This window comes from Ictidomys tridecemlineatus, chromosome 7, assembly GCF_052094955.1.
Source record: "Ictidomys tridecemlineatus isolate mIctTri1 chromosome 7, mIctTri1.hap1, whole genome shotgun sequence".
Classification (NCBI taxonomy): Eukaryota; Metazoa; Chordata; class Mammalia; order Rodentia; family Sciuridae; genus Ictidomys; species Ictidomys tridecemlineatus.
Window position 1 is genome coordinate 75829240 of NC_135483.1, and position 16819 is coordinate 75846058.

Here is a 16819-nt window from a genome sequence, read left to right on the forward strand (position 1 = left end):
TTGAATATATACTCTCTGCAAGTTTCTTGAGGTAGATGTGAAGCAAAGAAAAGTGAAAAAAGATGGTTATTTTACAAATCAGTTGCATACATGAGAACCTAGAGGTTTTTTTAAGTGATATAATATTTAAAAGGTCATCACCAATAAAAAATATATTTTTAAAACATTGTCACATATTATTATATCAGATTAAATACCATGCATGATAGTCAGGCACAGTAGCATATGCCTGTGATCCCACTACTCAGGAGACTGAGGCAGTTTGTGAGTTTGAGACCAGTCTGGGCAACTTAGTGATACCCTGTCCCAAAATAAAAAATAAAAATCATTGGTGAAATAGCTCAGTGGTGGAACTGCCCTGGATTCAATCCCCAGTACTGGGGCAGGGGTGTGGGGGATATATATGTATGTGTGTTTGCATATATATGTTTGTGTGTGTGTGTGTGTGTGTGTGTGTGAATGCCTTTTAGTCAAATATAATTCACACAATTTTGTAATTGATCATTTCTTTCAAAATCCTCCCCCTTCTTTTGCCTTCCATAATGTACAAATTCAGCCATCAAACAACAATGGAAACATTCATGTGTTCCTGTGTAAATATACAAGGTTCCTCAGACTTTGTTCTGAACTCTATCATAAAGAAAATAATGAAATAATACTTTTTACTTAGTGCCATTTTTGTTAAAACGTCAGCATCTAAACAGAAAAACAAAGGTTCTTCCACACTGAGACAATATTGACTTTAGCTTTAGCTTTTGCCTCTATTTTCAAAAAGCCAAGACATTTCTAAATTAGAGTGGAAATTACTACCCAAACTGAATCAGATGGTCCCAAATGGAGTGGATGGGGGTGGGGGAGGCTGATCAGGTTTAGCCTTTAAAATTAAGAATTGCTTTACTTTAGTCTTTTACACTGTAAAACTTTAAAAAGATGATCTTCAATCATGTGTCTTGATGAGAATTCCATGGAGGTGACTTTAAAATAGCACTTGTCTTTATACCAAATAGATAACTATTTTGAAACATACACTTCCTTTGACTTTTGAATGTATATTTCCATCAGCTAGTATATTTTTTAATTGTGAGATAAAAAATTATTTCAAATCTTTTTTTAATTTATTTTTTAGTTGTAGACAGAGACAATACCTTTATTTTATTTTATTTTTTCTTCATGTGGTGCCGGGGATTGAAACCAGTGCCTCATGCAAGCTAGCAAGCGCTCTACCACTAAGCCATAACCCTGGTCCTATTTTAAATCTTTAGAAAATATTATTTTTATTTTTAAATACCCTCTCATTATTTTAAAATTATTTCTGCCTAATAAATCTTCACTTTTTATCAATATTCTGTGTTATTCCAATGACTAAATGTTTCAGGGGGAAAATAGTAGAAATTTTCTTAAATACCTGGGGAAAAAGCTAAAGTAATAAAATACACAGAACATGCTAAAGATAAAACAGTGATATTGTCTGTTAATAGTATAATTGTACATGGTATCCAATGGATAGTGAGCACTTACAGTACTTCATTTGTTACCATTCCATACATTTGTAGTCTATTGGTCCAATTAGTTCTTTTCATCTGCAGTTTCTTCTTTCAATGTGTAATTTGGACATAAACTTTACAAAATCAGTTAGTATTTTATTTTTCAGTAAATTAGCGTGTAAATGACAGAAATCGAACCAAACCAAGTTCTTTTAATTTGATCTAATAATAATATCACTTGAAAGAGTTACCAGTGTATTTAGTACAGCATACTCATGTGTAAAATAATTGAACTGTTACCAAGTAAAGAATGAAGAATTTACATTTGCCTTGATAATGATATCAGTGTTCAGAATTTTTCATTGGTTTAAAAAATTCAGGAATTTTTGTTTTTCCATTGCTTTTGAATGTAGATTCAGAATCATTAAAATTATATTATGCTGCAGCATTTTTATATCCATTTAAATTAAATGAAATTTAGTTCAAACAATCCAAAATAGTTTACTTACCCTAAATAGATCAATACTTTCAAGATTTGGAATATGGTGTTCTATATTAGTTAACATGATTTTAATTTTAAATCCAGAAAGTATTGTGTTTACTGGATATGAGCTTAATGATAAAAGTAAGCTAATTATATGATTGAGGAAAACTGTCACGAGTTTTCTGTGAGATAATATACCACTTGGTAAATGAATGATTTGGAAAGATTAGTGACTCTTATGGGATCAAGATCAATATTAAGCTTTAAAAAAAACCCATGAAAATCAATAATATCCAACAAGAAATGCCATCCATGTAACGATTAAAAGCATTACAAGATACTAAGTTAGCAAAAAAGAAAAGAAAAACAAGAAAGTGTTGTGAAAATAAAAGCAGTTATCTAGAAAAATGAAATTAAAAGACTAAATACCATGGCCTCAGCTATTACAGATTTAAACACATAATTTAGATGTTAATTATTTGTGTATTGGAATGAGCATTCTGTTAACCTAGACTCATATGTTAAAACTCTGTGATTCATTTTTGCAATATTCCTTTCATCTTACTGCTGTTGTGACTGCTGTAAAGAATTATGCCTGTGTTCTCTAGAACTACTTATTGTACAGAAAAAAAAATTGAAACATACTAACATATTCACTCAATTACAAGAAATGTCTCTATAATCGTATTTGCTAAGAACTTTCCAAAGGTATTCCCCAACAGTTATAATTTCTCTTCGCTTAGGGTAAAGGTCCCTGACAATCAAACATATCCTTTTATTCATTATCTTATTTATTTCTTATGCAAATTCTTTGTAGTATTTCAGCTAAATCTTTTCAGTCAAAACTTAAACCCGACTCCAATCACTTCAAATTGAGTTGTCATTTCAGGGTTCCCTAATGGCTTCGGTCTTTTTTTTTTCCTCCAGAAAGACCCAGTGAACTCTCTGGAAAATTTAGAGGAAAAAAAATTTCCTGGAGAGGTCTCTATACCAAGTCCTAAACCCAAGCTCCATGCAAGAGATCTCAAAAAAGAACTAATCACGTAAGTGGTATCCAGTGCTGTACCCTGTAAGATCCTGGAGTCGAGAGACTCTAGTTCATGATTTTTGGTAATAATATCTGGCTTGTCCATTTGACTTTAGGACTCTTAGGGCAGTTTCAACTAGTCGGTAGTTAAATGTTCAACCTATGCATTGAAATAAATATGCTACAAAAATGTACACAATGTGGTCCTTATGCTAAGAGAACTGAAAATCTGTTGATTAAAAAATGAAATAATCTATGGGCTGGGGTTGTGTCTCAGTGGTAGAGTGCTTGCCTAGCACATGAGAGGCCCTGGGTTTGATCCTCAGCACCACATAAAAATAAATAAATAAAATAAAGATGATATTGTGTCCAACTAAAAAATAAATGTCTAAGAAAATGAAATAATCTAGAACAAGTAGAAATGCAGATATTACGGTTTGAAGTTCCCAACTTGAGGTCCATTGACTCCAGAATGTCTAAGGCTTGGCTTAGGAAATGTGCTAAGCTTGTAACATTTGAATCAAATGTTACTTGGGTAAAGGAGTGAATGATTTTCCTTGCATACTCTGAGGAGTGTTTTGACTCAAAAAAAAAAAAAAAGGATTTCAAGATCAATTATCCTGATTTGATCATTATACAATGTAATACATGTATCCAAGCACACATCATACCCCCTAAATATGTACCATTTTCAAGTATCAATTAAAAATAAACATAAAAGAAATACAGACAGAAGTACTAAAAGCAGTACTAGTAAATGAATAAAACGCAGGAAACTATTTTTCATATATAAATGATTAAATACTAATCAACTATGTTCGTACATAAATACATTTATAGCTACCAGTTAATGAGAGTTTCCAGAGAACAGTAACTTTTCCTGCTCTGTATCTCTCTGCATAAAATACTTAAATTTGTCCATTAAAAGTAAATTTAAAAACTTCTGACCCAGGAGACTCTCCACCTGGGCGCTCTCTCTTTTTTCTTTTACAGCTGAACTCAAGAAAGTTGTCAATAGTATGTGACTCAGTTTCCCTCTTGAATCTTTTCCAGACAGGCTTTTATTTCATTGTTCCTGTAAAGCCACCATAAGGTCACCATTCTTGTTACATTCTGCAGGAAGCCCCTCCCATTTGGATGTCCTGATTCTCCTGTTCTACCATCTCTAACTGTGACTTCCTGACTCACATCCTGCAGAAGGGAGCTCTGTCTTCTCCCTTCCCCTCCCGCTTCCCTCCAGCACACCAAGACAGCACCTGCCCCAAGTCCTTGCAGTTGCTGTTCCTTTTCCCAGAACTCTGTCCCCAGGGCTTCTGTAGTTTTCAACCTCTGCTCCCTCAGAGGTCTTTTTGCTACTGCAGTTCCTTACCTTCCAGTCTTGACATGTCTGCCCAGTTTTCTAGATCTTTTCTTTATCAGAAGCATTTCTCACCATCTGACATATGCATTTCCTTTCACCTCTGTTCTCTAGTGTCTGTCTCCTTGCCAAGAATAAGTCCCAGAGGGCACAGGTGCTATTCCTCAAGTTTTTGTTCCCCACTTGGAATCATAACTGTGCATAATATATACTTTGCTGCCTCTTATTCCCCAGCTACATGCACAGTGACCTGGGAACACATCTCAAATGTTGGTGCCTAGTACAGAGACTGTACATACTAGGCATCCGATGGGATTATTCCCAGTCCAGCATCAGTTTGCTGTGTCAACATGTGAATGGCTTTTACATAAGTTCAGAATGTGCATTATTTAAGGATTTCATAGGCTCAAATATTATGTTCTTGTACCATCCATTATGTGTCTACCCCCTGAGACTTGGGGGTAGACACATAATGGATGGTAGCAAACATATAGTAACTTAGATTCCATCAAACACTGTTTCTTTCCAAGAGACCACTTGGGTGAGCCGTCCACTTATTCCCACATGGACCTACCTATCTGAGCTTGCTTATCTTTGGATGGATTTTCTTTCTACACAGTATTTTTTAATATCTTCAAAAATGGCAAATTTTTATTTTTTGAGGGTGGATTGTTGGAAATTGCTGGAAGTCATTGCAAACTTAATGTCATGCAAAATATTTTTTGTAATCTGCACTTCTTAAGACACACATATATAAACAAAGCTAAATAAAAAACAGGAAACATCGCAAAGATTTTGAAAAAGTTTTGAATGAATTTTTTGGCATATTCATGAATTACTAGGAAATTAACACTCTCAGAGACCATACAGGACACCTATTTTACAGGCAGGAAGAGTGTTTTGAAGGATGTCATATATATATTACTAATACTAATATAAATATATATATTTATATTAGTATTAGTATGTTTTAGGAAAATCTTGCTACTTACAGAGTCACCCTATCTTATTATGTTTAACTTTGTTTCTAACATTAAATTAATTATACTTTAGAATTTTTTATTATATCAACTATTTTTGAATTTGTGTAGAGCTTGAATGATACTCACTAAGGGAATTAACTAGTTATCTGCCTTTAATTTTGATATTTTCGTGTGCAAACCTTCCCAGAATATATCATCCAGTGGTTATTGGCATATGTTATCATGTAAGATTTTTCACCATAGATTTGGAATTAAATCTAGCTATCAAAATCCTAAACAGAAACATTTTCCACTATAATGTTGCCACTTATAATTTCTTTATTTTTTGACATTTATATACCACCAAACATTTTCCACAAAAATTATCAGTTAATCAAATGCATATCTTGTTACTGTGTTTCATAGGTAATGTACATGTAATTAGTCTAAAAATAATTGTGACTTCTTCCCTTTTTTTTTTACTACTTTTTTTAGTTGTAGTTGGACACAACACCTTTATTTTATTTACTTATTTTTATGTGGTGCTGAGGATGAAACCCAGTGCTTTGTGCTAGGTGAGCACTCTACCTCTGAGCCACAACCCCAGCCCCTACCTCTTTGCCTTTTGGGCAATGTTAATGTAATTGAAAAAAATAAAATTAAAAATAAAATAAATGCAATGCTTCTGTGGAACACTAGGTGGCGATGAATTCTGAAGTGGAGAGTAAGCAAATGAAACAGATCTACCTTCTCAAGATTCCAGATGGATAATGCTCAGAAAAGAGTTGTGGATGAGATGAAGGCACTAGCAAATAATAATAATAATAATAATAATCCTGTTAATTTATCTTTTACTTTTTTACATGTATTTATTTTAACTTTCTTATATCCTATCCAGGAAAAGGGGAGAGTTAGTTTACTCAGCTTGAATCAAGCTCTGAAAGCCAGACATCCCTTTGAGAGTTCTAATGATTGTAGAGTCTTTAGGTTACCTGAAAAATATTGGAAAGTACCACTTGGGGGGGGATACTTAGAAAATAATAATTCAGAAGAAAATAATGATTCATAAAATATTAGAATGTTAAAATCAATCTATCCCAAAATGTGCTTTCAAAGATTAAATTCTTGGGGCTGGGGTTGTGACTCATTGGTAGAATGTTCATCTAGCACTTGTGAGGCCCTGGGTTTGATCCTCAGCACCACATAAAAATAAAATAAACAAAATAAAGGGTTTTTTTTAAAAAAAAAAAAAAAAGAAAAGAAACTAAAATGGAAAAATAAAACTTAAAAAAAAGATTAAATTCTTATTCAGAATGTATAGGTAAGACTTCACTCTGAGCAGGATGTCAGAGAAAATAAGATGTACAAATGATGTAATTGATTTTTTTCTTCTGATTCTTAACACTGCCACAAATAGTGCTAAGCAGATGGGGTCAATCTGCTTCCTCTGAACAAGTGACTCTTCAGCAGCATCAGAGGAAATTAAATGACTGAAAAACCAAGGAACCTACTAATCGTGGAAGGAAAACTTCTAAAGATAACTAACTTCTTGCATTATTTTTTTAAACACACACAAAAATCCCAAGACACGATCTGAGTTAGTGAAGTATAGGGGCTTCCATTACAGTGGATGACCTTTGGCAGATGTCCCAAGAGTATATTCTTGGGCTAGTCATGAATTAGGGATCGTCTTTATTGAGTTACAGCTTTGGGTGAAATTGCTCACAAGCTTTGCCAACTAAACTGTTCCTGTACTGTCAGCAACTTCCCCATCTAAAATATCCACTTATTTTCCAGTGAAAGGTTTTCTTCTTTTGCTGTCAGTGTTTATGAAGTTATTAGGTTGCCTAGTTTTAAAAACTTACAAAAATTCCTTTCTGGAATCTATCATATAATTGGTGCCAGTATTCTTAAAATCTGTAGTCATAATAAAGCATGGATTTATAATGTTCATTTTTATAGAATTTATATTTTCAAAGAAATAGAACACTAATTGTTGCTGACTTACAAAATCACCAAGATATAAATGTTAGTGTCATGTTCTTACATCATTTGAATCAGAGAATTGAATATGATGTTGGACACCGATAACTAAAAAAGTAATTCAGCATGCCCTGTTTTTAGTGTACTTTTCTTATATAAAAGCCAATATAAATCCTTATTTCACTATTTTCTGCTTGTGCCCTATACAATGTTAACTTATCTTGAAGGGAAAAGCTGCTTGGTAATCTATCAGGTAGGGTAAATGACTCTGTGAAATGCATTTGACTCCAATGATGTGTTTTTCTGTTGACCCAGCTGTCCAACACCAGGATGTGATGGAAGTGGCCATGTCACAGGAAACTATGCATCTCATCGCAGGTACCCAACAACCTCCTGCAGTCAGGTTTTCCTCATCTTACTCTGTTGCAATTACTTATCCTCATCTGTTCTAGCAAGATATCATTTGGATCAGGAAGTGGAGACTGAGTTAGTTAGGTTTGGGTTTATTTTTGTTTTTCAGAAATAAAATTATGACATATAGGAATCATGATTCTTGGAAAAAAAAAAACAAACTCTAGTGTAAGTGACAGAACCAGAGTTAGGGGCTCATGTCCAGCTTTGGTCCTGTCTAAATCTAAGTGAAGGCAACAGAATGGCTGGAGTAGATCTGCCGAAGCAGTACCTTTGATTCTGGGCAGATAATAACTCAGGACCGTGGAGAGATTAACAGTGCAAAAAGCTTTGTTGGAACTTTCTGTTTACCTTCTTACTGAAATGATTTGCTTTCTTTTTGAGCACTAGTTTAAAACTTCCAGACATCATGACTTGGTGCTGTAATAAGAAAGAACTTTGTAATCATTGTACCATGGAATTCCAGAACTGGGGAGTCTCATTGGATTAAAGCCCTTCATTTGATAATAGCAAATCTGAGTTTATGAGAAATAATTGAAATGCCAACAAACCCAGACTCTAATAGCAAAGCCAGATTCAAAGTTTTGTTTGTTTGTTTTCCCAATCTTTAGTCACCAGTAATTTAACATGTTACAAACCCAGGATGCTCTTTGAATCAGGTTTGTGTATATCAGTGTTGTGTATAAATATATATATATTTTTTTTTTCTTTCTCCTCTGTAGTGTTTCTGGATGTCCGTTAGCAGATAAGACTCTTAAGTCCCTCATGGCTGCCAACTCTCAGGAGCTTAAGTAAGTGTCAGGAGGCATGACCTCTTTGCCCATTGGCTCTCCTCATTCTCTGTCAGTGTAACCAATAAGGAGTAAATTTTACCTAACTTAATGATAAAAAAAAAAAAACACTTTTTGACCAAAAAAGTTGAAATAATATTAAAAAGTTACTATCATTTAATTTGCTTGCTTCGAGGGCATTTTATTTTATAATAGCTTTTAAAGGAATGATGTAATTATGAAACACAATATTTCTTTTTCTTTTCTTTTGTCTTTATTCTTTTTTTTTTCAGTACTGGGGATTGAACCCAGGAGTGCTCTACCACTGACTTACATCTCCAATGTTTTTTATTTTTTATTTTGAGCAGAGGTTGGTCTTGAACTTGCAAACCTCCTGTCTCAGTCTCCTGAATTACTGGGATTACAGGTGTGCACCACCATGCCCAGAAAACTGTAGTTGTTAATTTCAGAATTTATTAAGTCAGACTTATGAAGGTGTGGCAAAGCATTTATATCATCTAATTTTAAGAAAATTTATATCATCTAATAAATTTTTATATCATCTAATTTTATATCATCTAATTTTACCTTTTGGTCATTTAAAATCACGCAACAGCCTTTCATTTTTGGTTGATGAACACATTTTTGGCTGATTTCTACGTCATCTTTAAGATCTCAAAGTCACTTGTGTATTTATATTTACTTATTGATTTTATTCTTTCTATTTTTATCTTTATTCAAAATTTCTCATTTTTCTATTTTTATATTGTTTTATTACATATGTAATAATAAAAAGTATAGTTCATCTTATGTCCTTGATAATGAATCTGTATAAAAATTTGAAGTTTTATTAACAGAAATAGTAAAGAAAACAATGAAATATACAACATTTCTCATTTTCAAAGTGTTAAGAACAATTTGTTGTGCCAGGACAGATTCTAGAAATCACTTTATTGACTTCGTTTTTCTAGACTAAACTAGATGAGTGTTCAGCAGAGATTCATAACAGATTGAAAAGTAAGATGCACTAGAATATTTTAATCACTTCTACATTTTCCACATCTTAATTATTGCTATCAGTTCTCTTAAGTATTTTCTCTAAACAGTATTTCAAAAACACATTGGTAATACATTGAAAGCATGTAGATTGAGAGATCCCATGGCACTGTACAGCATTTTCATTTTTTATGTAGGCATCTAATAAATACTATGAATGGTTTTTCCATATAAGATATTTCATTGACCTCTTGTTTAGATATTCAAGGAAAAGCTCCCCAAAAAGATTATTTGGCACTGGTATTTTCATAATTGCTCTATGCTAATAAAGCAATATTTCACAAAAATGTTAATAGAAAAAGTTAAACATGCAAACCTTTTTTACAATAGAGAGTACATATTATCGCTTTGAGTGGTTAATTAAAGACTTGTGCAGGTGTTTCCCGTTATCTGGAAGAGATGTGTGTTGATATTTTAAAATTTCATTGCAAAATAAAAAAGTATTTATTCCCTATTTAGAAATTAATATGTTTCATGAAAGTTCATTGGGATACAATTTAAGAAAAGAAATAGTATTCACAGGTTTCTTTGGATTATCACTTTTTCTCAAACGGAACTCTTGTTTGGGTGGAGATCTGAACCATAGGGACCAAAAATGTGAAATAATACATAAATATAATCTGTATAAAAACTTTCAGAAAAGCAAATATTTTGTGATGGTCTGTTTTCATTTCTATTGGGGATTTTTTTAAAGCAACATAAAGATGAAAATCTGTATTTATTCTAGTGTATTTTGAAACTTATTCCTAAACAGCGTTTCAAGTAGAAATAGATTCCCTTTCCTCTTTGACCCTTCTCCTTCCTCAGTGGTTGATTGCTGATAATAGATAATAGTGAACTTGGGTGAGGCCAGACGGAGCAGCAGGTGCAGGTTATGTAGTTCTCTGGTGATAATATTAATGCTCCAAGTCTCTGGAGTTCACATATACCACTGTTGTTCATGTGGAATTAGTGGGTTATCATGGCAGGACAGGATGTCAGAGAAAATAAATTATTCATAAAACCAATCTGGAAAATTGTTCTTCTTACATGAAAGATGAGAACTTTGCATGGTGTAGACAGAAGCCCAGCAGTAAGTTATGGGCTCACATTCAAGTTCTTCTCAATATAAGATTTAAAAAAAGAAAAACAAATGTACAATAACTAACAGTTAATGCCATTGTCTGCCCTGCATCATTCACTAGTTACGTCTTAACTTTTTCTTTAAAAATGAATCCTTAGCCAAAAGCTATTTAAGCAAAAAGAATCCCACCAAAAGCAGCTCTTTATATTCAATTCTATTGAATGTGTCACAATCCTCCTCCCACCCCTAACCTGGGGACCATGCTCTACTCCTGTGTTTCCAGGTGTCCAACTCCAGGCTGTGATGGGTCCGGGCATGTGACTGGAAACTATGCTTCCCACAGAAGGTAGGACTGATTCCTTTCTGAGAGGGGGGCACAGGTGTCCACAGTAGTACTGAGACCACTTATTTGTGTGTTGTTCTTTGTTGGTTGTGTATCGTAGCTTGTCCGGCTGTCCTCGTGCAAGAAAGGGGGGTGTCAAAATGACTCCTACCAAGGAAGAAAAAGAAGACCCTGAACTTAAGTAAGTGCAATGGTGGCAGCATTGGGGTCAGCTGTGTCTTATTTGCCAATTGGAGGAGCCTTGGTTGGGATGCAGTTGAGCATCAACTGAATCCCGGGGAAGGCACATCCTGCTGAGCACCAGGACTACTGAAGCAAGAGTCAGATTGTTTGGAGGTTTGAGAACATTTTCCCATTCAGAACTAAATTTCCATATTTCTTTGACAATGCAAAAGAAAAGGTGGGAGATTTGTAGTTTTCCCAGTTGTTCTAAAGGAAAGTGTTGTGACCTCTCGCCAGCAAGGAAGACACAACTCAGGAATCTTCTCTCAGCAGTTTATTCAGGCCTTTACTCAGACATGTCTTCTAGCATTCTCTCTCCGCTTGCGCCTTCCACACTTAATAAGGCACACCAAGCCCCAATGCAAAGCCACCAAGTGGACCTTTCTCATAGGGTGTTAAACAGTGACGTGCCAACTCTCCCTAATAAGGAGTTGTTTGTCGCAATCCACGGCGGAAGCCGGCGCCATCTTGTAATGGCGACCACGGTCCGGTGAAATGGCTCACCACAGGAAAGCTGCATTGTGGAAGTTCTCTAGAATGACAAATCCAGCCATATTTTCTCCTGAGATTTCTGTTTTGCGTAAGGCGAAACTGTATCTAAGTTGAATTTTCTCCTCTAAGAAATATGCTAGCAGGTCTTGGGCAATACAGTGTAGTTAGACATTTAAATTGCTTTCTCTACAAGAGTTCTAAATACAATATTTAAACATTTGCAAATCAAATTTCCAATGTCAGGAGCAATGTGCTATGTATCATTATCAAAGCAGAAAACACTTTATACCCTTGATCTTTGTTCAGAAGCCATATATCTTAGTGCTTTTGTAGTTGGCTCTAGTGCTAAAAAGTACAGCCTTGAACTTGGCTCCATTTCTTCTAAAATAGGTGAAGAGTCAGCTAAGTTCTATAAGCCTCATTTTCCCCACCGACAAAATGGGATAATAACACTCTCTATCCTGTGGGTTTGCAGTGAATATTAAAAGAGATAATGCATGGAAATTGCTTAGAACAGAGCCTGTGGACTATTACTACTAATATGATGCTGTTTGCTACTGGTGGTGGCCTTTTTTAAAGGTCTGTAATTTCATGAATTTCCTCCAGGATGGTATGGAACTATTTCTGCCTTTTCCCCAGCTGGTAATGTCTCTCTTGTGTCTCTCTAGATGTCCTGTAATAGGGTGTGACGGCCAAGGTCACATATCAGGTAAATACACATCACACCGCACAGCTTCTGGCTGTCCCCTGGCTGCCAAGAGACAGAAGGAGAATCCTCTCAACGGGGCCCCTCTCTCCTGGAAACTGAACAAGCAAGAGCTGCCCCATTGTCCCCTGCCAGGTTGCAATGGGCTGGGCCATGTAAATAATGTTTTTGTCACCCACAGAAGGTAACATTTGTTTCCTGCCTTTTTGTTTTGTTGTTACTGTGATTGGTTGTCATCTGAGTTGCTGGGGGTGGGGGTGGGCAGCTTCCCTTCTAAATGTCATTAATTACAGCACTTAATTAATTACATCATAACATTATCATGCTAAATAGATATTTGACTAGTCTGAAGAATAAAAAATGTTATTTTCTATATTTCTGAAAATTCACTATAGTTTTCGAGTGCCCTAGAAACTGTGCACTTGTGGGTTTTTTTTTTTTTATTCTAAAATATCACATATGCTGCTATTTTAAAATTGTTCAGTCTTTTAATGGTTCACTTCAGTTCCAAGTGGTGATATCTACTCTATTATGTTATATAATTGTAAACTTTCACTTTACATATTTACACCATTCCCTCCCTCTCATGCATTGGCTCAATTTCAGGCCAAAATTGTAGTTATTTTGCTGCTAGGAAGATGTGACTCATCTACAGCAGCCAGAAAGAAAATGGCTTAGCAACTGCTAAGTGTACAACAGGATGAAGGGAGATTTAGAAAACCCTTTTATAGTTTCACAATGACTTAATTCCTTTATCACCAAGTGTCGTGTATTTCGACTGAGCCCTTTGTTGGACAAGAAATATCTTAGTCCAGCTTTTGGTTTGCTTTCTACTTAAAGAAAAAAAGCTAGAAGATTTATGATCTATTTCTCCAATCAATGAGTAATGAGTTCCCTTTCTAGTCTTGCAGACCACTGTGCACAATGCTGACTTCAAAACCAGTGAAGGTTCAGGAAATCTTTGATGCTTTGTTTATAAGCAGTGTACAAATTGAGCAAAGTTGGAGCATCTTGACCCTGCTCAGTTTTTGGGATGTAGATCAAAGGCATCAGAAAATGAAGCCTTCCAGGAAGTACTTATTTCAAGGTTGTCATTGAAACTTGCTTACTGAGAAAACTTGAATTTCTGTGGGTTTTTTGTTTCTTGTTTTGTTGATATCTTTCAGTTGCAGACTAAAATCTTCCATAGCTCACCTTGTTTTATTCTGAGTTTGGATCATTGTTGTGTAGTCAGGAACAGCTGTAACAAATCAAGTGTGCTAGTAATTGTGTTACCTTCCGTTTCGCTTTAAGAAGATAGATGAAGATAAAGCTTACGCTGTTTTAATATGCCTTCATAGAATTTCAAATTAGGCCAAAACTATATAAGCCCATTTTTTTCCCTACCTTTCCAATATGGAGTTCCAAACCCTGAAAGTTATACCACAGACCTGCCAAACTCCATCTTCAAAAGATAAAGGACTTATAAAATATTTTTCTACCCAATTCTTTAAAATATTTTCACTATCTCAGAAGACACAGAATAAATATCAAGTGGCATTTTTTAAACCTAAGCTTCACTTCCATAACCATATGCTTTGGTTCTAAGTCATGTAATTATGGATGGACACTTCACTAACATTTTTACAACACTGTATCACACCCTGGAAATTTACTACAAGTTATCTAAACAAAACTGATCCTTTAGGGGAGAATGTCAGAGGACCTCAAAGGACATGTTACTACCCACTATGTTACAAACAGACGTACTACAAGCACCTCTAAATATGCAGTCTACCAACTAAATAGTCATCCCTTTCATGATCATTTTCTCAGAACACAACATGTAACAATAAAACAAGACAAACTTGCATAACTCTCCAGAAAAAGAGATAATAAGAAAGCGTACATCAGTCATGATTGACAGTGAGAAGCTTCCGGAATGGAAATTTGTGGTTCTGCATTCAGTTTGTGTCTCTCATTCTTATCCCCAGTCAAACAATTTATCTTTTATCAAATTTGAACAAACCACATAACCCTCACTTTATATATAATGTTACCGGTACTATTTATTATTATATTTTCATATATCAAAATTTTTCATATTTCATAGAATCTTAATGTAGAATAATTTACTATTCTTTAAAAATACAAGTGATTTGCATTTATGAAGGGCTTTGCCCCAGAAATATTTTCTTCTACTTTTCATAGTGTTGCAAATTTTAGTTCAAAAATAATTGTTTTATAGATGAATTGTAACCACATTTCTATGGATGAAAAAATATTTTAAATGATTAGTTAGAATCATTTTTATTTTGATCTAAAAACTATACAAAGACACAACAAAACTGGAAAAGAATTAATGGCTGCTTGGAACAATGAAATTATCTGATCAGAAACGATGGCAACAGGTTTTTTTCAATGTTGTCATTATCGTATTGGTGTAATTTAAATAAAACAGGTGACATTAAAGGAAAGGAGTGTCACCGAGGAGGGCGACTGTTCAATGGGAAGGGTCATACACACTGCCACAGAATAACAGACCACCCGGCCAGGACTGCATCTGAATGCACTTGCCGAGCCTCCCTTTATTCTCCTTTCAGGGTAGAGACTTTTAAAATGAAAAAATAATGTTGTAACAGTTGAAGGAAAAAAAATCAGAAACTTTCCCACAACCAGATTGATAGGAAAGGGGAAAGTTATGTTTGACTTTTGTTCATTTGAGTCATTCTGTAAAGATCAGACCTATAAAAACAAGAACTAGATTCTGCTTTAGTTTTCATGGAATTTTGATCAGTTAGAAACCATCATCATTCATAATCCATATGTACAATTTTCTGTTTATGGAAAATAAAGTAGCTACCACTACATCAGGGCACTCACATGAGTGCAGCACAGAACAAAAGGAATTAAATCACTATTATGTAGCAGCAATTACTATTTTTACTTTGATTTAAAGGGAAAAAAAAATATTTTCCAGGTCTGGGGGTAAATCTCCAGAGGTAGGGTGCTTGCTTGGTTTGCAGGAAGCCCTGAGACCCATCCCTGGCACTGCCAAAAAAAAAGCCACTCTTGAATGCCTTTTGCCTTTGCTCTAATAGGTATTTATTGGTTACTTTGTACAAAGAGACTGTGAGCTGTGATATAATTAGTGGGCAGGCCAAAATATCAGTAGTAAAAAAATTAATGATTTAAGTAAATCAAACATCAATAGTAGGTATGAGTAAAACTCTAATTTTTATAAAAAATAATATGTCTTTCACACATTAGTATAAATTCTGTTTTCTCAGCTTATCTGGATGTCCTCTCAATGCGCAAGCTATCAAAAAGGGCAAGGTCTCTGAAGAACTAATGACCATCAAACTCAAAGCCACCGGGGGTAAGTCACCATCTCCACTGAGGTCTAAATGATAGCCCTCAAGAGGTTCAGCATGTTGAAGTATGTGCAGTATGGAAAGTATAATTTTAAAATATGAAAAGAATGGTCAAATTTGGGTAAAACTAGAACTGAGCAACAATTACTTAGCTTCTCCCTTCATTTACTTATTAATTTACCTTTTCCTGTGCTGGGGATGGAGTCTGGGGCCCCACACCTGCTGGGCAAGTGCTCTCTCACTGAGCCACACCCCGCCTCTTTTTTTACTTTCTAAAAAAGATCTACAACAGAGAAAGTCAGGAAATGGTATCCAGTGGATGGACAGGCACACACAGAAGTTGTGACCTTCGGCTTCATAATGAGGTGCCTCTCTCCCTCTCTCTTAGTGTGTGTGTGTGTTTTCCTGCTTGTCTCCTGTCAATTTTCAGGAAACACAATGTCTAGAGTCTGTATTTGCTTAAATGTTGTTCCTCTCTACTCAAAATATTTTTACAGTGATTCTGAATGACTTAGACTTAACATCTGTATCTCTATTTCCATTTCCCTACATATTTCCCAAGTGTCAATCACTCATCAAAATTAAAACATATAGTTCCTTAGTTCTAATTTGGATCTTCCCTTTTTTCTCTGGCCCTTGAGTGCTTTTTTAAGATTTCTTATCAGCACTGTCTGCAGTACTTTCCATCATAGATCTTTCTAAGGCATCTGAGGAATGATGGCAAGGCAATTATTTTGCTTCAGAGATTTTATTTGGTAGTGTCTTTGACATGTGATTAGAATTGAGCTAGAGACTTTCTCTCTCTCTCTCTCTCTCTCTCTCTCTCTCTCTCTCTCTCTCTCTCTCTTTCTCTCTCTCTCTCTCTCTCTCTCTCTCTGTGTGTGTGTGTGTGTGTGTGTGTGTTTGACGGGAATTGAACCCAGGGCTTCTAATATGTTAAACATATGCTCTCCCTCTGAGCTACACCTCCAGCTCAAGCTGAAGACTTTTAACTGTTGTTATTTTGTTTCCCTGAAAGCCCTGCTCACAGTTTTTAATGTGCACATGAGGGTTTACCCTGAAGGTATACAAGATCCATGGAAGGAGAGCTTCCCTTTTGTAAGGAC

At 35.0% G+C, this 16819-nt stretch overlaps 1 protein-coding gene across 7 annotated transcripts in view; it reads left to right on the plus strand.

Annotated features, from left to right (window-relative positions):
* LOC101965562 (ST18 C2H2C-type zinc finger transcription factor) overlaps positions 1–16819 on the plus strand; it is a 107449-nt gene that overhangs the window by 77811 nt on the left and 12819 nt on the right. For 4 of the 7 annotated variants that reach the window (XM_078017177.1, XM_078017176.1, XM_078017180.1 and 1 more), the window contains 7 exons: positions 2896–3011; positions 7613–7675; positions 8431–8499; positions 10881–10943; positions 11041–11121; positions 12323–12544; positions 15630–15718. In XM_078017177.1, the coding sequence (XP_077873303.1) occupies positions 2896–3011; positions 7613–7675; positions 8431–8499; positions 10881–10943; positions 11041–11121; positions 12323–12544; positions 15630–15718 (703 nt within the window). Of the gene's footprint in view, positions 1–2895; positions 3012–7612; positions 7676–8430; positions 8500–10880; positions 10944–11040; positions 11122–12322; positions 12545–15629; positions 15719–15994; positions 16079–16819 lie in introns of those variants that run through there. The other 3 variants (XM_078017181.1, XM_078017183.1, XM_078017182.1) reach the window with 3 other exon arrangements.